The sequence below is a fragment of the Cyanistes caeruleus genome, chromosome 6 (genome assembly GCF_971803275.1).
Source record: "Cyanistes caeruleus chromosome 6, bCyaCae1.hap1.1, whole genome shotgun sequence".
Taxonomy (NCBI): domain Eukaryota; kingdom Metazoa; phylum Chordata; class Aves; order Passeriformes; family Paridae; genus Cyanistes; species Cyanistes caeruleus.
Window position 1 is genome coordinate 25,804,006 of NC_141706.1, and position 23,963 is coordinate 25,827,968.

Here is a 23,963-nt window from a genome sequence, read left to right on the forward strand (position 1 = left end):
ACTCCCTCTTAAGGTACTGAGAGGAGTTCATTTAATAAACACAGTGTGTGTTGGGCATTTCCAAGAGGCAATGCACTGGTGCATTTACCAGTTGTTACATGAGATGAAAGCAGAAAAAAATCGCAAAGAAGGGTGGTTGTTTTGTTCTGGTCATATTGTTTCTAAGGGATAAAGTCAAAGTAAACAAGGTTTTATAGCAGGTTTTAGTTGGGAGGGAATATGATTGTGGAGAGTTGTGACAGTTGCTGAAAAGGAGCATTGATGTTTGTTCTGTTTGCATTTTGTTGAATATTTTACTATTTACTTTTTAAGAGGGCTTGATTATTTTCCTGATGGTTTGTTGGGTTTTATAAGTAAAGATTCATCAGTGAGACAGCTGGATAATTGTTTTGGGATAAAGTTCAGGTATTTTGTAGAAAATACTTACTAAAGATGCAAACTTTGATGTCATACTCTAGAAATATTATTATTTAACTTTTATATTGTAGTAATGCTTAGGAGCAGATGATGGTATCATCATGCTAATTTACTATATGAAGATATAGGAGAGGAAGCTGAAGTTTTTAAAGGATATTTTTATCATAGCTTGTTTACTCTGAAAGGCAAACTTGTACTCATGCTCCTAAATCAGGATTTACAGTACCTTGTGGTTATCTCATTATACAAAGCTTGTTGCTTCATGAGCATTTTAGACTTCTATGGTAACTTCAGTATAAAGTACAATTTGCATTAGTACAGTTTTATTGAATGAATTCCTGGCCTCACTGAAGTCACCAGTAAATCCTCATTAGTACCAGTAGGTGCACAGTTTCACCAAGTGACTTTAGCCACAGCAGTGCCATTTCTCAGGAGATGGTTATTACCTTGGTCAGATACATGCTGATATTTCCCTGACTGCTGCTGCTGTACTCCAGCTGTTTCTGATACCGAAATTTTTCTCACTTGCCATATGCCACATGCACAGCCTCACTTTCCAAATCTGTAAAGGAGGGATAATATTTATTTACCTCAAAGATAGTTGCTTACATGAGTACTTAAAAAGCACTCTTGAAATTTCTGCATATCATATTTTTCATTATTACAGCAGTATTCAGTTGGTATTTGTCTTTCTGAAGTGATATTTAGTATATTCATAATTCATAAAATTATGTCTTTAATTCACTGATCTATTCATGAAACATATTCAAGTACCTGAGATGACTCCAAATCATCCAGCCTTTCAGATCTGCATCTGTGGCTAGGGTGTTACTGTGTTTGGAGTAATGTTTCTGAAACAAGATTAAATGCGGAAACAATCAAAGCAAAGATCTAAAAAAATATAAAAAAATCCACTTATTTTTTATTTTGATGTGGCAGAAGTTGGTTTCTGAGTGTAAGTGAACAACGAATTTGAAAGAATTGATGGTTTGAGGTTTGTTTTGTAGTATCTTGTTCATGTTGTTTACTATATCTTTAAGGGTCAGCACTTACCATGTATGGACAATTAAAAGATAGAATTAAGAGCTAGTAATTAGTACAAATATTAATGTTTTTCTAATTATACCTTCCTTTTGGTTTCAACTAATGAAATCAACATTTAAAAATAGTCTGTAATATAGGATTTTAGTTTAACATGACTTCTTTAAACATAATTTAACACGATGCCAGAATCTGCAGTTGGAAATAATGTCTTTTTTTATGAGGAGTTATGAGAGCTGCAGCATTTTCTGTATGGTGTATCATGTATATCTGCACTTACTGAGTGTTCATTTCTGGATTTTTTTTTTAAAAAAAAATTCTTTGAAAGCAGTATTTCCTATATAGCATAAAAACTAGTTTTATGTAAGTATAATTCTTTACCAATAAATGCAGACCAAAAATAGAGCTGTTTCCTAGGCAGTATAAATAGCAAGTATAAAGAATATTCTCTAGTAGTTATAATTTTGCAGATCATATTTGTATTTCATCAGCAAATATTTTATTATACAAATAGTTGTACATTTTTTCTTTTTTCTCTGAATGTGTATTTGGGACAGCTATTTTACCTTATGTTGTATCCTTGAGTTTGCTTGAATGAATTAGGGGTTAGTTTAACAATCTTGACTCAGCTCATGGTGATTTTCACTCCATTTAAGTGGTATATATAGTTTTCATTGCTTTTTGCACAGGAGTGAATTTCAAGTAATCCAAAGTCATCCATAGCAATACATTGCTATTGATATGTGTATGTGTCATGGAGTGAGGGACCAGACTTTAATTTTGCACATGTAATTTCAGTGACTCTAACTGAAACATTGTCAAATTCCAAATTCAATTTAACAGACTGGCAATATAACGGCAAGTGATGGTCTCACTGTCTTCAAGAGGGTTGAGTAAGTTTGGTCCTTGTACGTATGATTTCTTAAGACAAGCCTTACATCCTGGGGTAACTAACTCATGAAAGTGAACAAAATGTGAGTGGGGGCAGAGGAATGCAGTGCCATGTGGCAGTATTCTTTTGTGAGATAAAAGTGATATGAAGTCACATTTCACACTCTACCAGCTCTGGGCAGGATAGCTGACACAGAGAGGTACGACTATTTTTTTCTTCTTTTCTGTTTTTTCTGACTTGAATCTAGTTTAATCTTCTATTTCCCCATTGTTGACATCTTTCTGTAAATCAGTTGAGAATTTTGAGCTCATTAGAACAAACGCTGAAAGGGTAGGTACCTGCAAGTGAAGCTTTTGTAAACAGAGCTGAAATAACGATGCTGCATGCACACAGCCATGCACTGGAAGGCAAACAAATCCTGACTGCAGACAGGTGCATCATTTGGTTATGCAGCCTGTCATTAAGCTTTCAGACTTTGAAGAGGCTTTAGAAATATGGACAGACTACTATTCATGGTACTCTTTCAAGCCTTCACATTCTCTTTTTGACTTTAATAATCGGTACAAATCCTTCAGTAATTCACAGTAAATAATTACCATCTTGTTCTGAAATTGTATTGACTGTAGTTTTCATACATTCACATTATATATCTTGTTTGGTCCTATTTTTTTTTATTCTAGGGTTTTGTACTGTGAATTGCCATGTTACAAATGATGTGAACTATGTTAGAAGCTATGTTTCTTCTGTGACATGTTTTTCTTCCTCACAGTAATAATTCTATTGTCTTTAAACAAATCAGCTTTGATTTTCAGTCAGATAGTTCAGAAACAAACTCTAGATATTTACATGATCCTAATTTCTGACTACACTGAGTTATTTGCTTTGTTTCACTGCACGGCTTCATAATTTTACTTTTTCTTACTGTATTACAGTTTCTTATTTCATTAAACCAGTTTAAAATAAATGTCTTCTAAATATTTAAGTTTCTGACTTTTTATTTCTTACAGTTTTTCAACAATGCACATAATTTCCTGGTGGTAGTCTTAGTTTTCATTTAAATTGTGGATGCTTTTTACAGTTAGGCTGTTCTAATACCCAGAGGCAGCTGTGATTCCAGCCCTGTTCTGGAAGTCACTAAATTAACATAAATGAAGATTACTCTGTGAATCTCAGCAGTCCTTTCAGCACCCTTCCTCACAGGCAACTTTTTGACAGAACATTGAACAGATATAGAACCAGTTTTATTTAGTCTGTAAATGTCTTTTGGTTCATTTACAAATATCATCCCAGATTTTATGTAAAATCAGCCCTGCACTGTTATCACCAGGCTAATACATTAAGTGTCTTTTGCATCAAAATTTGGCTCCTCACTGGAGGTTAAGCTGTAAAGATTAGTTCCATTTTATCTTTTAGTCTATTATTTGTAGCTTAGCTTTATTCTACTTCAGAAAAATCTTTCTTCCTTACAATGGTAACTACAGGTTAAGAGATTTATGTAAACCAACCGGTTTGAATGTAACTAATGATGAGCAAATTAAGCTACCTGATTTCCTGTGTAATCAGATAACCAGACATCTAATATCTGGACTTTATATCACCAACTTAGCTTTTTCATCTGACCTCAAGTAAAAAAATTGTTGGATGGAAAAAACCAGCCCATATAAAGCAAAAACCTAAGCCTCAGACAGTTTTCTGGTAAATTAGGATGATATAACTCCTTTACTCCTAAATCTGTAATAACTGACTGAATTTTACTTTCATATCCCTGTGGGGATAAGATGAAGAATAATGAGGCTTGTCACAGCTCTTCAGAGTACTGCTTTAGGAGACTGAATATGGTGTAATTGTCAAGCAGCTGACCAGCTGCAACTACTAAGTGTTTCCTTAAGTGTTTAAGGAGCTTTTATACCTTTTTCATCAAGCTTAATATTGTCCATGATACAAAAAGGCACATTAGAGAGGATTTAATTAGCAGTTTTTCTAGCAGCATCAAGAGAGGGGTCAGGAGGTGCACTTTTAATATACTTCCTCTGGAGATGGGCATTCTGAGCAAGTGGACAAGTAACTACCACCTCTACAAAGGAGGTCCTGCACATCTGTGGAATGGCCAGTGCCCTGTTCTTCCTGTACATGTCTATGTATTGAGAAACTGGAGAGTTTATAAGGTTATAGTCTTGGTTTTTTCCAAAGTAAAAATGGGCTCCAGTGCCACAGTTTTTGAAGTACAGACAACAGATTGGAGTTTGATTTTCAAAGGCTCGAGCCTTTCACAAAAGTTTGTCTTGTTTGAAATGGAATAAGGTAGGAAATGGAGGGAGCTATAGCCACCAGTCATAAAAAAGAAGTAAGCCAATCCTTCTGTTTTTAATACATAGAGTCCAGCAGTAAATAATAAATTTCTTTTCAATCTGAATTCAATATTTTCCTTCTGCTTTGGGCTCCCACTTGCATTATTTCCACTTCTTTCAAACGTCTATTGGTGCAATGAGTCACTTTGAACTGCAACACAAGCTTTAGTGCTACCAGTAAAATTTGTGCTGTGCTTTTCCTGTAAATTAATCAGGTACTTCAAGGTCCAAGCACCTTTCAAAGCAGTAAAATCCATATACTCGTCTCATAGAAGCTAATAATAACAGTACAGTGTTACTAAATGTGTCTGGGAACCATGATGCTGCTTACTGTGGTTACAAAACACACAGGTCAATTGGATATAGATACAATAGAGATTTACTTCTGCACCTAAATCTACTTCATTTTATCTGTTAATTCTAACCTGCCTGAGCAAGAAACATCTTGTATTGATTATCTGGTTTTGAAGACAATGAATGCTTTTGAAGTATATGAATCAGGAAATTAGGTACTTTCTGCAGTTTTGAATGCTATGTCAAGCCTGCTTTACAGGCTGAAGTTTGTATATTTCTTTATGTTCAAGTACTTTCAAATATTTTCTATTTTACTTAAAATTTCTTTTGTCTGCAGTAGCTGCACTCTCTGAAATGTGATTTAATGCTACTTGTACAGCCTTTCACTGTGAAGCTGGGACATCATTTAACCAAGCATTTTCCCCTCCTACCCAAATAAACCATACATTTTTAAAAAAACACAGCTCAAATATACAGTATACTTATGTTATGGGCCCAAAGAGGTAGAACATAAAGTCTGACTGTGAATTTCTTTTTTCACAGTGTTAAGTGAAGAACAGCTCCAGTAAGAGCTGGAAGGGGCCACAATGTGTGCTTGTGCTTGCCACATGCTGAGCATCTGTTCTCAGCTCCCAGGGATTCAGGGAGTCACTGCAGCTGCAGGAGTCCATTCTGGAAATTCAAAGTGGCTCCCAACACTCTGCAACCACACCACCAGTGTCTCAGCCACAAGGCTTTATCTCAGGCTACATTGCTTCTGCTAGGCTAGTGTCAAGCTTTCCCATTACCAAATATCGCCATCCTTTTATTTGTCTGCACTAGCAGACATATTTGTCATACAGAGTGCTGTCCAAGGAACTTGAGATAATGACAGTAACTGAGAGTGGTAACAGGCAAAAACTCAGACTGGGTATTTCCAGGAAATTCAATAATTATGGGGAGCCCAATTGTGGTGAGTCCTCATTTGCTGCAAAATGGCAAAATGGAAAGGGGTGGAGTTTTGTTGTGTGAGTATACTGTTCCTTTTTGTTGGTGTTGAGATGATGTGGCTTTAATGCAGGTGGGGATTTTTTTGGTTGATGTAAACAAGCACATGATGAATTCAGCTCTCTAAGACCTATGACTAACCTACAGAACGGGACATTGACTATTTAATTTCATCAGTTTGAAGGGACTTTACATGAACATTGAACATGATATTAACTTACTCCTTGGAAAAACATATAGCACTATATACTCTGAGCTTACATAAAGTAACATGACAAAGGAAATGGGAAGCTGGCATTGAAATCTATGAATTTATATTTGTATCAGGCCGTAGAGAGGGCAATCAGGGTGATATACTTCCCCTTTAGAAGCTCAACCCAAACTTTAAGCTCCCTCAGCACATGAAAAGTTTGTAAATGGAAACTTTGAATGGTTGCCCTTTACTTTGCTGCTGACTTGGGGTGGTAAGGTTTTAAGGGGAGTACTACGCAGACATGTCTGTGTTGACAGGAATACTGTGCTCCACACACTGCTTTGTAAAGGAGTGGCTGCTCAGGGTCTGCACATAGTGATCAAATAGCTGACAGCTGCTCTTGTTTTTCTTTTTTATTCAGGAATCCAGCATGAGAGTTGGACTGTGAATACTGAGCTATTATTGTTGGCTCACAAATGTTGAGCTGCTGGTATTGATTTTCTGAAAAGATGTTTGGAGCAGTAACAAGAATAAAAAATAAAGTCAAGAATGATGAGGCTTCACAAATAGCCAATAAAAGAATCCACAAAAATCTTAGTAAACTCTTGGGCTATTCAACCTTGACAATGTCCTTTTCAATCTGAATCCAATCTTCTCCTCATGTTTTGAGCAGCCAACAGCATTTGTTTCTACCCTCACAATGCTCCACTGGTTCAATGAATCACTCTGAGCTACAGTTTGCACTTCTAAGCTTTCACAGTCTACACAGTCACCCTGGGAAAGCAGAGAAAGAAATGGGTAGTGGAGGACCTGGAGTAAATGATAAAAGTCCTGTTCATCAGAAGGAATTTCTTCTGAAGTCAATGGGAGCTCACAGCATGGGGTGGCTGTGAAGCTAGACCCCTTATCAGGCCTCATATGCACCTCCCAAACATACATGCTGTCCTTTTGTAAACTTTAGGATTTACAGTATTTGATTTACCCATGAATACATGAAAAGAACACAGTCATTTTTATTATAAACTCTATTACCTTACTAAATTTTTAAAAATACAAACACAAAGCAGGTGATGATCACAGTAGCTTTAAAAAAGCAATTTAATTTTTATTGTGAGATGATATTCCACAACTGTAGCCAAAACTATCATATAATCATTCCGTAACTCTCAAAATAAAAAAATTAATTATCCAGAATAAAATGCTCCATATGTAAGCTTTCCATAATGAAAGTCCATGAAGAAAACTGACCCTCGCTATTTGAATATTCCATTATTTCTGACACAAGGGACTTAAAACACTACTTTTGTTTAAAACCAGAGTAATTAGTCTCATTTTATTTCATTACACCAAAATAAAACTGGAGTAATGCAGCCATAAATTAGGTCAAATATTTCTAGAACTACTAACTAAGATAAAAAATTAAAATGGGCAATATAATGTTCTTTATGGACAGATGGAAACACCACTGACTACATGGGATAATGTCTTATCCTACCAGCAGTTCCATTAGACTTACTGGGAAGTAAGCTATAGCATAAAATTCAGCACACAGTTTACCAGTATCTGGCTATTCTAAATCTATTCAAACAGTCTCCGAAGAAAGGACTTTTTGGTTGATTTTGATAACTTCATGGTTTTCTTTTTGCGCAGTGGTTTCATGGGAGGCTTTTTCAGGCACATCACCTTTTGGGGAGTTTGTAGCCCTTTATTAAGGTCAATGTGCTTGTTGCAGAAGTACTTGATATTTGCTTCTGAGAGATGTAGAAGCCTGGTCTCTGAGAGATCCATACACTGCGCGTGGACCCAGTGGCCAGCCCCACTGGAACACAGGATCATTGCGGGCTTGTTGAGTTCTGTCGAATAGAAAGGGACCCAGGTGTTAATGTCAATATTGCAACTGGCACAGCAGGTGATCCAGTAGCCCGTTTCTGATTCATCCTCTTCATCATCTTCATTGTAAGTATCAGCATCGTCAGCATCAAAGCTGTTGGCTTCAGCACTAAAACAAAACTCCTCTGAATCTTCAAATGGAGCAGAATCTCCAGGGTCTTCACTTGATGTCTGACTGCAAATTTGTGTTATCAATTCTTCTTCCTTGTCCTCTTCTGCTCCTTTGCATCTCAAAATGTAGAAGTAGTTTGCATCTGGCATTATCTGTTTGTTGGCCCCTGGAATGCCCAGCAAAACAGACCCCTTACCCATGTCACAGCCAAACCACATTCTGCAGTGTTTAATATCTGGTGTCCACTCTGGGCTCACACTTTCAACAATCTCTATCTTACTGTCTTCCAGAACTATGGTGTTACATGCCAGACGTTTCTGGTTGTCTGAGTGATAGCCACCGACAAGGACAAATTCATTGTCACTGATCTGGGTCACTATAGCACTTGACACTGATATCCCCCCTGGCAGGATGGTGCAGGTCACAGCCGGGCTGCCCAGGGGCAGATCAATTTTTAGCTTGTACAAGTTAGGGGACCTGGTGTTATTTTGAAGTGAGTGGCCTCCCAAGATGTAGATAGTGTCATCTCTGGCAATTGAAACATGGAAAGAAAGTCCATCTTGAAGCTCTGGAAGTACGTATGATGTACAGCATCCAAACTCAAAATCAATAAGAAACACAGACGGCAAACAGTCGACTACGGTGTTCCATTTTTCAGTGGTTCTTTGTTCAAGAGGAGTATACGACCTCCCTCCAAACAGAACACTCATGCTTTTTCCCCGACTGTGAACTACATTAATTGTATGCCCATATCTAGCTTCAGGGACATCTCCACCCAGGTCTTTCTCAATGCATTGGAACGTCATTTTCTTGCTAGCTTTGCTTACCAGACTCATAAAGTAAATCTTATCAGAAAGGTCATTGTTAGGTGTTTTACCACCGTGGATGATATACTGGTACTCATCAGCCCTTGCATCGCTTCTGAGCGTGCAAAGCGCAGGGTAGCGGAGAGGGGGAAGGTAACACGAGTCTTTAGAGAAGAAGGCAGGTTTCATTTTGAGCTCATTCTGCTTTATATTGAGGAGGAAAACACCAGTGGGGCAGGATCTCTTTGGCCATCCTTTCTGACCAAAAAAGAAAACATGCCCATCAAAATTCAGGAGAGAGAAGCCTGGCTGAAGCAAGGATGAGTTATTGACGGTGGATACCATCTGCAGCAACATTTTGTCTGTTGACTGGGCCATACCGTAGCTGGGAAAATAAAATAAAAAAACACACAGATCAAACATGAATTAGATCCTATCACAAATATTTAACAGAACTTGAACAAATCCTATGGAAGTTGTGCTGCAGTTCACTCTGAAACCCACACATACACGCCTTTCTGCGTCTCGAGACATGAACCAAGCACGAGGTGTGCACCATTTCCGCGGTTTTTGGGGATTTTGAGCACACCACGGGCTGTGGGCACACGCAGCCCGCCCACAGTGCGGCCTTAGGCCCGCGCTGGGGCGGCCTCCCGGGGCGGGAGCGGCCGCTCGCACGGGGCCGCGGGCCCGGGGGCTGCTGGGGCCGGTAGTCCTCGCTGGGGGTCTGGCCCGGCCCGGCCCGGCCGCCGCTTGGCTTGTCCCCGCCGTGGGCAATCGGAGAGCTGGCTGCGGTGAGTGCGGCCGCGGGGCCGGGGCCGGGGCCGGTCTGCTGGCGGCGGGGCTCGGCCCCAGCGCTCCCGGGGCGGAGGGAGCAGCTCCGGAGATGCCACAAGCCGGGATTTCCTGCCCGTTTGTCGCCCCGAGGCGGCCGCGGATGCCGGGCTGGAGCCTCCCGGCTGCCGCAGGCCTGGGGCCCCGAGTCCGGGAGCCTCGTCCGGCGGGGCTCGGGCTCGCTCCTGCCGCCCATCTCGCTCCCGGCCGGGACCTGCCCCAGGGCCCCGCAGTCAGTGAGCTGGGGCCGGGCGTGCACGGAAACTTCAGATTGCACGTTTTGTTTACAAGGAAAACGTTAGGATTTGTTGACTGCGTTTAGAGGCAGGAGGTGCTCGCTGTCCCTGCAGCCGTGCGGGGCTGCCTGGAGCGGCAGGGGTCGCGGGTGCCGGGCTGGATCTCAGGCTGGTGCTGAACAGCCCAGTCGGGATCTCGGGCTCGCGAGTCCCGCTGCCGCTTCAGGGTGCTCGAATCCTTTGTCTTTCATCTCTGCGCTTTGCTCATGCTTTCAGGAGTTTCAAGGGGTATCTTTTAGTCTTGTAAACCTGTTTGTTTGAAGACCGAAAGGAGTTTATGTAATCAGCCTGGATATTGACTGTGAAAGAGCTTTGGAGAGCACAGACACCAGGGAGTGAAATAACTGGGTGATTCACTGGCAGTGTCCTTTGGTGACAGCAGACTTGTGCCCTTCAGTAAATGTCCGAGTGTTCCATCCCAGACTTTGCCAAATCCCCAGAACTGAAAGATGTGAACTAAATATTAGGAAAAAACCCCATTAAGTCCTACATTTTAAAATGTAAATAATTTTTTTTCTTGTTGAGATCTTTAGGATTCATATTTTCCTTGTTGCTGCTTTTCTTTTTGCTGTGGCAACAAAAACAAGACACGCGGGGTTTCTTTTTTAAAGAAGGATTGGTTAGTTACTTGACATCAAAACCTGGGGGGATCTGAACAACATCGTGTAGAGGAAGAGTTGCCGTAAGAACATGGGAACTGATTACACTGACTGTATCAATTGCCATGTTGTACCATATTGCTGCACTGCCTGCCTGCAAACTGGTATGGGAAGTGCTGTGCTAAAATAGGGATCTGCCATGGAATGCTTTTCAAAGGTGAGATATTTTCAGGCCGGAGCACACAGACAGCGTAGGCATAACCAATACTGAATCTGTTTGAAAAACTCCATGGAATAGCTGTCTTATGTTGTGGAATCATCCAGAGATCACGGTTGAGTTCCATTCACTGTGTAGCCTAATGCCTCTGCCCTGAAGGTGATAGTTTTTTCTACATTTAGATTTCTTTTTAGAAGTACTGCACTGTGGGTGAAGTTCAGTTAAAAGTTAATTAAATTAGTGAACCCTTTCCTGAGCATGTCGGTATACACAGCAGGTTTTGTCCTTATTATGCATGGAGAAAGACTTATGAAGTTATTTACCTTCAGGTGATATGCTAAACAGGAATCTGCTGCTTGTTTCTTACAAGGATTCAAAAATGGCATCATCAGAGAAGCTTGCACTAAGGTTTACTTGACTAGATTAATTTGGCTCTTCTTTCATTATGTCTGGTTACTTAGCTTCTTTGGTTTTATATGATCTTTAGAAAAAGAAAATGTCTTTTATAATGAAGATACTGTAAGAAAATTTCTGTTCTATATTAGAAAATTAGAGTTCTTTATCTTGTACCACTCCTTCTACATTTCTACTTTTTGCAGTTCTACATTTGACTGCTGGTTAATATTTGAAGTCTAATGGGAGTATTAAAAGTAGCAAACAATTTAACTGACACGTTGGTATGCATCTTATATTTTTACATATACTTGAAGAATCTCCAAATAGGGTAGTTATTAGTGTCCACACTGTCACAAACTATTTCCCAAATATTGAGCAGTACTCAGTTCTGAAGAGTTTACTATCTGAAGAGTCTGTAGATACAGAGTGGGGAAAAGATCAGTGAAAATTATTTGATTGCTAGACACATAGAACATACTGGGTGAGAACACTTAAACACACTTCCTTGTCATCTTGTAATATTTCTTGAACTTTACATAAGCAAACAGTTCAGTATGTAATGAAGCGAATATTTATCTGAGATTTTTGGACAGAAGTAGCTCCTTAGGCACTGGCTGGAATTGCATTGCCTTTCTGTGTATTTTCATGCTAATTACAGTGTGTCAATATAGTGTGGTTGCTCTTTGGCTGTGCTGACCTCCAAATCTAACCTTCCAATACCACTGATTCCTTTGGGCCATGGCTCATCTAGCCCTGAACAGCTTCGGGGAACCCAAAAGATCTACCCTTACAAGCAAAGAGTTTAAAGTGCTTTTTTTGTGGCTTTATGCTTAAAACTGGAGCTAGATTAGCATTACAGCTAGTGCAGAGGGAAACAGGCAAAAATGTCTTTGTTGTGGCAAGGCACAACTGGGGAAGAGACATTACAAGGAGTAAAGTTGCATAAGAAGAGAAGGGGAGAGTTACATAAACAATTACCAGTTATGATGACTTGAGTCATGCTTCATCATATTTGGTGTTTTTAGGAAAGGTTAAGCTGTAAGGATTATACAAATAAATGAGAACCTCAGCATTACTTTTATAAGCCTCCTATTTGGGAAGCAGTAGAGACCTGAGGTAGAAGCTAAGGTAACACAAAGAAGAAAACTAGTATTCTCCCCATGATTATTTTAAAATCAAACAGGTTTTTCAGGTAAGAGTTGTTTATTGGTGAAAAGAGATTATAAGGAATTAAAATTTAGATAGATAGATCATTAGGAGATACATTTATAGACAGATCAGATTAAGAGAGAAGATGTTTTTTAAAAGCACTAGCGAATGTAATTTAAAATGTGTTTACTATTGAAATAGTTGCATTGTTACATAGTTACAGTTTTGGGTGGTATACCATTTCAGAAACCATATTAGGTGTTCACAGAGAAGTACAGGATGAACAACTTTTAGAGACAAGGGGTAGGTAGCACTGAGTGACCTAAACAGCAACTGACATTTCATGTACCTTTGGATAGTCTTCCTTGTCTTCTAGCTTCTCCTATGGAAGCAAGTCTCCCACTGTTTTCTGTCCTAGATCCTAGTAAATCTAGGGCTTATGAAATGTCACTAGATGACAGTGTTTAGGCACTGAGTCACTCCCAAACTGTGTTTATTACTTACTGCCCTCTTTGACCCTATTCAGAAATGGTGCTGAGCAAAGCACCTATGTGCTTTGCCTGTTACCCAGTTAGGCAACAAAAAGATTCTAATCAGGAGAACAATGACTAATCAGTGATGCTGTTTAGTGTGTCAGCTCGTATTTTTCAACATTGAAAGTATTATTTGTAATAATTTCATATGTAGTAATTTGAATGCTGCAAAATAATGAATGACAAATGAGTTGATCTTACGAACTGCAGCAAACACAAGGAACCTTTTTTCATTTATACAAAAATAAGATATTTAAGCTGTACTGATTGGACACTGAGAGAATGGAATGCAAGATATCATGGAGTGTTAGCTGGTAAACACCCATTTGTGACCATTAATTAGTTTGCAGTTATTTTGGCATGAACACAGATATCTGTTATAGAATTAAATTGATTTTGCAGTATTGTGTTTTTTTTTTTTCTCTGACAGATCTAGTTTTTAATTTCCAAAATGGAAAAGCATACCCCTGAAAAGCAAGTGCTTTTTCCAAATTCTCCACAATCAGAATCATGTCTAGACACACAGAGAAGTTTGAAGTCCTCTATAAAGAAGCTTAAGGAAGAAAATTTTTCATATAATATTTCTCAAAACATTTGCTAAGTGTATCAACCAAGTTTGCTTTGGGCAGAACAGTAATTTAGACGTACCTGGCTGATAGCAGTTTTTTGCGTCCTCCGTAATCTTTCTGTGTAATTGGGATTCAAATGTGAGCAAAGTGAGGAATCTTCTGTGACAGCACAGGGGGCTCGTGGCATGGAAAGACAACCTGATGGAGGGGAATCTGTCTGCTTAACTTGCAGATGTGCTCCTGAGAACTCCATCTACTGTGGCTAACTGGCTGTGACTGGTTTTTTTTCCTTTCCTCTCTTGTCTTCAGATGGCACAACAAGAAACCCACCAGCCTCCAGTTTAACTCTTTGCTGTGGAACAAGCTCAGAGTGACAGCAGGTGCCTCTTCAGGTTGTAAATATTTGCAGCATATGCCTCTTTACGGTTGAATTTTTTTACGTTGTTAAACCTATCAACCTTGTGATTGTCTTCAGAATTTTTCAGTGCTATTCTAAAATGTAATTTAAAATAAATTTCGAGTTAAAAAATAATTTAAATAGGTAGTAAAAGAAAACAACTCTTGCTGATTGGCATACTACTTTACCCAGGAATGCTCTGCTGCAAGCAGGCAATGACATTGAAAAAGAGCAAAGGAAATGAGAAATGCATGCAGTTCACTGAGTGAGGACTGACTAAAAAGTCCAACTCAAAGTCCACTGAAGTAATTAGAAATGTCTTTTCTTTTCCTTCAGTGGCCTTCTGATCAGACCTTGAAAGACTAATAAAACTTTGCACCCTTCTGTGGCATTTTTCATCAGTTTCGCAGTGCTTTTCTCCAACAACAAATAATGAGACGCTGGGAAGTCCACTGGGAACATATCCTTTCAACAGCTAGCAGTGCTAGGGCACAGAGGATAAGCCACTTGCATAACACAGCACAACAAATAAACAGAAAAACCTGGAAAACAATTTACTCTTCATAGCTCCCTGCTTTTGTTTTCCTGGCCCTACTTCACCCACTCCTGAGTTACAACATCTGCTGCACAGTATTTTAGAAATATCTCAACTCCCATTTGAAACTGCTGTGAGAATAGGAATAGAAGGAACTTGAAATGGAATTTGATTAGTACAGCAAAGCAAACAGACCAAATGTTTGCGAAAATTGTCTTGAGACATTGAATAACTGTAATGCAGATAGGATGTGGTGATGTTTTTCATCTGAAATACAGCAGTGCTAAGGCACTGTGCCCTGTAGCATCCAGATGGGCCTTTTCTACTGAAACAAAGATAAAAGGAAACTTTAGTGCAGAGTTGAATGCTGAAGAACTTCCCCTGAATTTAAGGGCATTCAGATCACATTTATTTGTATTTTCAGTAGTACCTAGATAATGCCTGACAGCTTCTTATCTAAGTGTTTGATGTATCCTGACCTTTGTTTGGGTCTGTGGTCAAAGATCTACTGGCAAAAAAACCCAAAACAAATATTGAAGTGAAAAATCCAGTCCTCCAGTTGTGTCACTTCAATATTTTACAATATTTTTAGATTCTTTCTACCAGTTGACATGCCTTATCTTTAGAAATTCTTTTTCCAATTACTGTGGTTGAGAAGATGGAGAAATCAAAGGTTTTTGGCAACAGCATGTCATTTTTGGATGAGGACATGGTCTGTCCAAGCTGGTCTCTAACTGTCAGTGACAAAATGCTTTGGAGAATCTACAGAAAATAGCTTCAGAATAATGTAGCTACATGGTGGGGAAATCATGTTCAAAACTATCCAGGTCATAGCAAGAAGATCTTGGATTTTCATCCTGAATTTAACTGGCAGAGAACCCATGTGAAAAGGAATAAATAGATTTTTCCTTCACAATTTCTATTTTAATAACATTGACAGAACTAGTATGTTTTCAGCAGATTGTTCACTGTTATGGAAGTGCTTTATTTCACTTGATTTTCATCTTCTACAATTAATTTCTTAAAATAATGTGTTGTTTGCATCTTCTCCATTCCAAATCGTTCCAATTGCGTTGAGATATTTCCAGGTTTTTCAGCATATTTTCTGCCAGTAAAACACAGTCATCTCTGAGCTGAAATGTGGCTGGCTTCCTGTGGGTTGCAGTAATGCACTCCAGCTCAGCAGGGAAAGGGAAGGCTGCCTTACTCATTTGTGTAGGTTTTGCCAGCCGGAATGCAAATATGCTGGATACTTAGCCAGGACCCACAGGCTGAAACCTGTAGAAAAGGGCACAGGGAGTCTAGCATCCTACAATCTTCAATTTTCTGTCTCATCTAAAACTGACAGTAAACAGTATTTAACTTGTGAGAGAGAGGGCTTTATTTGTATGGCTTATCTAATATATCTGATTGAATCCAGCTGTGCTTTGACTGTCAGATCCTGGACAATCACATGCCAGGGGGCAGTGGCTGCCTCAGTTTGGACAAAATGTTGCCCTTCCCACGGGCCTCCAGGCTGTCTTTAAAGGGAGCAGTACTCTTAAAGCCATTGGAAGTTCATTAAAAAAAAATTCTGCTCAGGTATAGGACTGGCATAATAGCACTGAAATCCAGCAGGATCAATATGCTGGCTTGCAATTAAAGCCCATGGATATATCCTTTAAAAGCTCGTAGGAGCTGGGCATGAGAGGCACATGTTTTTGTCCATCTAAAGGTCAGCTCTCAGGCTCAGTAATGCACTCAGGCAAGCAGATGCAGCTCCCGTCCACACGAATTGCTGATGCATTAAGTGTGTGCCCTTAAGGCCTCCTGCTGAAGGCAATGGCAAACATCCAGTTGATTTTAACAGGATTAGCTGTCATAGATCACACTGAATTGTGAGATGCTGGAAGGAACCTCATCTGAAATTTTTTGTCCTCTCTAACTTCTAGTTTTTATCTCCAGCTGGGCTGACCTGCACCTGCTTGTGGCCAGAACTTGGTGGCTTTGTGTTTGCTGCTGGAGCTCTGCTTCCCCACAGGTGGTGGTAGCAGGGAGGAGGAGGAGGGAGAAGAGTAGGGCAGGACAGTAGGAGGAGGGAGGGCTTCTGCGACTGTGGATTTGCAGATGTCTAGACAAGAAGGAGGCAGTCTTCTTCCTTCAGAAAAATGTGTAATTGCTTAACTCAAAATGTTTTATGCCTTTCTTGAGCAGGAATTCCCAGAAACACGCCTTCACCTGGCCTACTTTTAAAGCAACATCCTGGGATATTTGTTAAGGCAGAACTCACAGTCCATAGCTAACAAGCATTTGTTAAGGACAGGCTTGACTTCCAGCTTTGCCTGCCTCTTTGCACCGTGGGGGCTGATGGTCTGCACTGCAGGCTCCAGCTCAGCACGGTGGGTGTAGGAGTGCCCTGCTGACATCTGCTTTTGCAGTGTGGAGGAGGCACTGCTTTTTGGGCCATCGGTGAGGGTGTTTCTGATGAGGCTGTGCTTTTGTGGTTGCATAAGCCACTATGACAGGCCACCAAAAGGACAATCCTGCATCCTTCCCTTGCTCGCACTTCACATTCCCACTGTCCCCTTGTGCAGACAATCATGATCGTACAGCTGAAAGGCAGATTGGAAAATATATCTTTAAAACAGAATATATGTGTTTGCTCTGTTTACTCTCAGTTTTTGTGTTAGTAGCTTATTTTGTCTGCCCAAGAGAGGGACTGGAGTGGTAAACCAGGAGGTGAAGAGGAAGTGAGGTGGTGGTGGCCTTTTTGGGAGCAGCCAGAATCTAGATAGACTTAAACTGATTGTGAGCGCACTTGTCTGCTAAAATCTCATTCTTTTTGCAAAGCTGCTCTCTAATTCTTCATTGCTGTAACAGTATTGTTAATGGTGTAGTTACTGTGATAGCTCTAAAGGGAAAAAAAGATGGGGTATTGTCCAGTGGTAACAGAGTATACAATTTAAAAAGAGTGTATTTATGTTCAATCTGAACATTTTTGCAGACATGGATTATAAAATCTTGGTACCAGGTGTACCTAGTGGATATTTTCCATGAACCTATGGGTGAACTATAAAAAACACTGTTTATTAATCAGCCTTGTTTTAAAATTAAGAATGACTTCTAGGAGAGCAAATCCATAGTGTGAAAACCTAACTTGAACTTATGCCAGAAATGCTAGTGAAGTTTTTTTTTTCCCCCTGAAATATTATATTACATAAGATTTTATTGAGTTTGTAGAGACAATTAGCTTCCTGCAATTTCCTTAAAAAAATTAAGAATCTTGATTTTTCTTTCATTGCCTCTGTTGTATTTTAAAGAAACATAAAATACTTAAAAATGCAACATAAATCAGGAAATTTATATTCCACCACATTTTGTGTTGTTTAATAGAATTAATCACTGTATAATTGAAATCATGCTAATACTCACTTGACCTGCCTCTCTGATTCAATGCAGAGATTTCTGAGTTGTTTTAACTGCTTGGAAGAAGAATGCATTTTGAGAAATAAAATTGATTTTGCACAATCTGATGATGATCAGCAAAGCTTAATGAATGATTGCCTCAAGAAACCTCATTAAAGTTATTTGGATGGATGAGCAGGAGTGAAATGCAAAAAGAAGAAAGCATAGATGCTGCTTCAATGTCTCACTTATGATATTTGACTCCAGAAGTATCCAAAGTCATCACAAGGAAAGGATCAGATACCCTTGTTTTACTTTCCTTGACACTTCCAAGTTAGTTTGATTCCTCTGGGGAAAAAAGAAGATAAGTTTTTGATTTTAGTAGTAGTAGTATCTATTCTTTAACAGAACAATTCAGTAATTTCACTCCTAGAACTGTCATTGTATCAACTTTATAAATTGTGGAGTATTCCAATCCATTATTGTGTATTTTTTCATTTTTTCAGGATAGTTTAAAGAAGTCTTTGCCTTGAGGCTGTGAATTGGGTGATTGCTGAAGCCTTTTCCTTATGTAGAATCTACTGGTTAGCTCCTTAGCAAAGGTGAGAGTCTTCTGGTCAGCCTGGTTTCAGCTGTTCACCTCACGAAACTTCTGTGACTGACACAGTGCGGTGATCATTTAAGAGAGACTCTGGAATAAGGTTGGTGGGAAGCAGCAGAAAACAAAGTGGAATAAAAATGAAAGCTACCAAAGCCTTGATGGCTTGAGATAAATTTTTGAACACCTTGCTTGTACCATCCATCCTAGCCGCATGTGCGGTTTCAGGGATAGTAGATATTCCCTACATACCAGCCTCTGCATTTGTTTTTATTTAGGGCCATGCTACAGCACTGGGCATTTCTTGAAAATGATTGAAAACGGGGAACAGATAGTTCTGACTGCCAGTCTCTCCTCTCTGTTGTCTGAGAGAGTGGCTGTTTTTCTGACAGAACCTAGGCTTTCATTAAGACCTAGCTGGTTTTTCCTCTCCATGAGATGATTCTGTAGACCTCAATAACAACTGTACAAGGGAATATATGAAGTGAAATTTCCCAAATTCTGTAGGAAGTAGAAGCTGCGCAGCAGAGTAAGAATTGAGATATATGATTTTGGTACCACATGGTGTGAGTGCTGAATCTCAGGCTGGTCATCTGGTGGCTGTAGAGCATGGCTTTCACAGAGAAAGCTGTCATGCAGCTGGTTAAGGATATGACTATGCCCCCAAATTGCATATTAATTTTCTAGTTTTCTCGAGCATTTTAGAGAAAATTAATCTAAGATTTGCAGTCAGCCCTCCACTAACATGCTTTTAAATAATTTAAATTCTTGGTGGCTCATTTTTTTAATCTGTTATTTGGAATAATATTTATTTATTCTTCCTTTTGGGAATGTTTTTGAGTTTATTTTGTTAGTGTTTGTAAGGGAGTTGGAGATCCTAGACACCAGACTCCAAAGAAAAACAAAAAGTTATTAACTTTGTCTTGATTGTGTATGTGTATATATATATATATATATATATATATATAATTTTACAGTAGCCTTACAAATCACAGCACTATTTCAAGTCATAATTTTAATAACTTAACCATAATGAGGAATAGAAAGCACTGCTTACCTCCCAAAGCCCTGTAATATGCATAAACAACTCTGAGAGTTTAGTGAGTTATATTCTGCTTGGTCAGTCCACAGAGAGATTAATAATGGTTGGATTTTTGTGGAACATTTGAAAACTTAAACTTTAGGTCATGTGGGTGTGCATGTATTTTGATACCTTCAGAACATTAGTCTTCCTTGGAAGCAGGCAATGCAACAAAATTAGAGTTTTATGTTAGAAGTCATGCTTTATTTTCCTTCTGGTCTCCAAACAATTATTTTTAAAATCTTATTTAACTTCAGTATCAGGTTGGCAGCCTTTCCTTAGTATTGTTGGAGTTTTGCTGAAGAGTTAAGCTTTCGTTTGAAGATCCAGTGTTGTGGAAAATCAAGAGGAAATAGAGAAACACATGCAAATCAAGCACTTACTGAATAATGCGTTCTTGCATCTCAATCAGGCTTATGTGTGCAAACTGATTCTCTCAGTGTAGACCTATGTGTATAAAAAATAAGTGATATGGGCAAGTGTGTAGCATCATGCAGGTGTTAACATGCGCTTACACAGATTTTATGAGTTAGGGGCAAGGTTAATTTCAGCAGGATTCACCGAGGGCTGGTCAGGACCCCTACTGCCCATAGAGTCTGGTTAAGTGATGGAGGCAGGCTGCAAAGCTGTTGCTATGTGCCTGGAGAGTGGAGCTTCCTTCAGCTCCCAGCATTTGTTCCTTTCTCACATTCTTGCATGGCTGTCCAGCTCCAGCATGCTCTCCCTGTCCTGTGTGCTGCCTCAGCACACACACACACAGAAACACACAAACACACACACACCTGTCATTGTGATTTAATGTGTGGTCCAAAATCTGAGTTTGTGGCTTTAATGGCACAGTGTGCAGTGCACCTGGAGATGATGGATTCAGTCCAAAATTTGAATGTACAGGTGTGGCCTGGCTGTTAAATACAATGTGCTGATGAGGGGTGCCACTCTTTCTGCAAAGAAGGCAGGGGTTGAAAGACTGAACAACTTAAGGGAATGAACAGCACTAAGACAAGCTGGCACTTCAATGGCCCATATTACCCAGGGTCATAAATTTCAAGCATAAATTATAACAATTTCTCCCTTTGTACTTAAAATTTCTATGTTCATGTGAATTTTGGGTGGAAATGTTGAGTAAAGTTCCACTGACGAGATAAGAACTTTGCAAGGAGAGAAGAAAATTTATACTTTCTAGTGCCCATCTATGTGATCTATGGACTTTTCTGTTGGTTTTTTTTCTGCCTGCAGGTATATATAGCTCTTTTCTTTCTATTGCAGAAGCAGCCTACAAAAACAGACACAGTTGTCGACTCTCAAGGTGTGGATGATCATGGGAGAACAACTGTTAAAGAACAGCATCCTTGATCAATTTATTAATAGCCATGAGCAGTCATATGAAGAGTTTCTAAATACATTCACATATCTTTTTAAAGGTATGTAATTTCCCAAATCTCTCATTAGATATCATAGACAAAAGAAGAGGTAAAAAGAGAAGCAGTGGTATTTTGTATCTTTGTGCTACTCACCTGCTTTGTGACTTTAGGCAAATCCTTGTGATGCTTTTGTTTTTCCACTCAGCAGTGGGAACCTTAAGGACAGCTTTCTACAGATTGGTTCCCAGGCTGCTATGTCTCTACAGGTGGTTAGCCATTTGTGCTTGCTTCAGGGAGGTGGGGGGAACATGCACTGTTTGGAAAGATAGATGTTTCCTAAGTACATCTTGCATTGTTTTGCTTGAGAAGTCTCTATAAAAGAAGAGCCCAAGGAAAGTACTTGATAGTGTGAGATGGCCTGAGATTAGGAGTGTGCAATTTGGGTACTTTTACAGGTTTACTAATGCTAGCCCACTGTGCTGTGCCTGTGTGTGTGCCTTCTACAAAGTGATTGCCTTCTATGATGAAACAGCTACCTGGAGGGATGTGGATATTGTCTAAATTGATTTCAGCAAGGCTTTCAACACTGTCCTTCGCAACATCCTTGTTGGCAAACTCAGGAAGTGTGAACTGGATTAATGGACAGTGAGGTGGGTTGAGAACTGTCTGAGTGGCAGATCTCAGAGTGTTGTGATCAGTGGCACAGGGTCTGGTTGGAGCCCTGTCACTGGTGGTGTCCCCCAGGGCTCAATACTGGGCCCAGTCTTGTTCACCTAATTCATCAATGACTTGGAGGAAGGGGCAGAGGCCTCCTCAGCAGGTTCCCTGCTGACTCAAAGCCAGGAGCAGCAGCCCATACCCCAGAGGGTTGTGCAACCCTTCAGAAGGGCCTCGACAGGTTGGAGAGATGGGCAGAGAGGGACTTTCTGAAATTCAAGAAAGGCAAGTGCAGGGTCCTGCTCCTGGGGAGGAAAAAGCCCCTGGACCACCACAGGCTGGGGCTGAGCTCTTGGAAAGCAGCTCTGTGGAGAAGGGCCTGAAGGTCCTGGTGGAAAACAACCTGTCCATGAGCCAGCAGTGGCCAAGAAGGCCAATGGGATCCTGGGGTGCATTAGAAGAGCATTTCCAGCAGCTCACAGGAGGTGATCCTGGCCCACTACTCAGCCCTGGTGAGGCCCAGTTCTGTGGCCCAGTTCTGGGCTCCTCAGAACAAGAGAGACTTGAATGCTAGGGAGTTGATCCAGTGAAGGATGACAAAGATGATTGGGAGAGTGCACCATCTCTCACTTACTAGGAAAGGCTGAGGCAGTCTGGCCTGTTCAGCCTCAAGAAGAGACGAATCAGAGTGGACCTTACCAGTGTCTGTAAGTGGGTACAGGAGGGTATCAGAGGATGGAGCCTTTCTTGTGGTGCCAAGCAACAGGACAAGAGGCAATGGGCAGAAACAGATGCACAGAAGTTCCACCTGAATATGAGGAAGCACCACTTTACTGTGTGGGTGAATGAGCACTGGAACAGACTGCCCAGAGAGGATGAGGAGTCTCTCTCAATGGAGATACTCAAAATCTCTTTGGATACAAGGTGCCCTGCTTGAGCAGGGGGGTTGGACTGGATGACCCACTGTGGTCATTTCCAACCTGACCCATCCTGTGGCAAGCTAACAGGCAACTTGGATGAAGGTACAGCAGGACATCAGATAGATGATTAGGCTGAAAAGATCTCGTGCTCTGAAGATGAAATATAAAAGTGAAGCTTAACCTTGATCTGAACATGGCTGAATTCCAGAATTCCAGTTCTGTAGCTGAGGTTCACATTTTTGAACCATGTTCAGACATGTGCCGTAAAAATAAGTGCAACCTACATATTACTCTCATTTCTCTTTACCACTGCTTTGCACTAAAAGTGATGTCCTCATATTATTGCAGAAGCACTGTATTTTTCAATTACAGCGTGTGGCATGCCCCATTGATTGGTACTCAGAAGTCTGTCCTGTCCTTATCCTTCAGGCAAAACTAAGTGTCAGTCACAAGCATTGAGCAGAAAACCAGTGGGGGAGTTGAAGCTGCCACAGAAATAATCTTGTGGCTACTTTCTGTCTCTCCTCCCTATAAAATATAGAAGAGAAAGGAGACACTGGAGGATGAGATAAGAGGATTGAAAATCCAGTTCTGGTCTTCTTATGTATGATTGATACACTGGGGATAGCTGCTATCGTAGAAGCATGCTGCATATCATGATGCTACTTGCAAAAAGCCTCAGCGTGTATTTCAGTCACTTTCACTGTCACTGTAGGCATTTGCCACTAAAATCATATGAGGGGTAGAGCTTTACCTGAATCAAATGCATAGAAATGTAGGTTCTTATGATTGTATGAACTGAACAGCTCAACTTGTTTTCCTCTCACTCTCATTTTTCTTTAAAAGTACCCAGCATGCTGGTTTGCATTATAAACTAATAACCTGCAAAAATTCTACTTAAAGCATAAAAAATACATTGTCAGCTGAAAGATTTTTGTCTGTTGTAACACAGGAAACAGAAAACACAAAACTAATTGGATCCCATTGATTTCAGAGAGTAACATATTTACAGAAGGTGATTTTCGCTTGCGCATGAATTTATACTAGGTGTGCAGTTTGCATTGCAAGGATATTTTCAGCTGAAGTTTCTGTTATTCTTGTAAGCATCTCATAAGAATCTGACATGCTAGTGATTTAAAAATTTTTCTTCATATGTTAAATTTACACACAGTGAAGCTGTAAAGAATGTGCCTTGACTAGAGAAACCCAAGCATCCTTGGCTGTTCTGGCCCAGCTAAAAAGAGCCTTTTGAGGCTATAAATAGCCTGGAGTGACCCCCTGTGAGCACATTAGGACCTTCTGTTGAGGGTATAGTTTCATTCTTACAAATGTGGGAAATAGAATTCATTAATTTTTACATTCCTGACTTCAATTTGGCTTTTTAAGAATTGCTAATATCCTAATTAGAAAATCATATTTTTAGAATGTTTTCTTTTTATTGTATCTGAATGTGTGAT

At 39.9% G+C, this 23,963-nt stretch overlaps 2 protein-coding genes across 17 annotated transcripts in view; one reads left to right on the forward strand and one right to left on the reverse strand.

Moving 5' to 3' along the window:
- Positions 1–7,252: 7,252 nt before the first annotated feature.
- Positions 7,253–23,963, reverse strand: part of RAG2 (recombination activating 2) — a 123,476-nt gene continuing 106,765 nt past the window's right edge. For both annotated transcript variants that reach the window (XM_086892278.1, XM_086892279.1), the window contains one exon: positions 7,253–9,365. In XM_086892278.1, coding sequence (XP_086748404.1) covers positions 7,751–9,365 — 1,615 coding nt within the window. In that variant the 3' untranslated portion in view covers positions 7,253–7,750. The remainder of the gene's footprint in view (positions 9,366–23,963) is intronic.
- Positions 9,485–23,963, forward strand: part of IFTAP (intraflagellar transport associated protein) — a 39,906-nt gene continuing 25,427 nt past the window's right edge. For 2 of the 15 annotated variants that reach the window (XM_086892285.1, XM_023927946.2), the window contains exons 1-4: positions 9,636–9,774; positions 13,883–13,965; positions 18,396–18,491; positions 20,835–20,989. In XM_086892285.1, coding sequence (XP_086748411.1) covers positions 20,881–20,989 — 109 coding nt within the window. In that variant the 5' untranslated portion in view covers positions 9,636–9,774; positions 13,883–13,965; positions 18,396–18,491; positions 20,835–20,880. The other 13 variants (XM_086892286.1, XM_086892289.1, XM_086892290.1 and 10 more) reach the window with 12 other exon arrangements.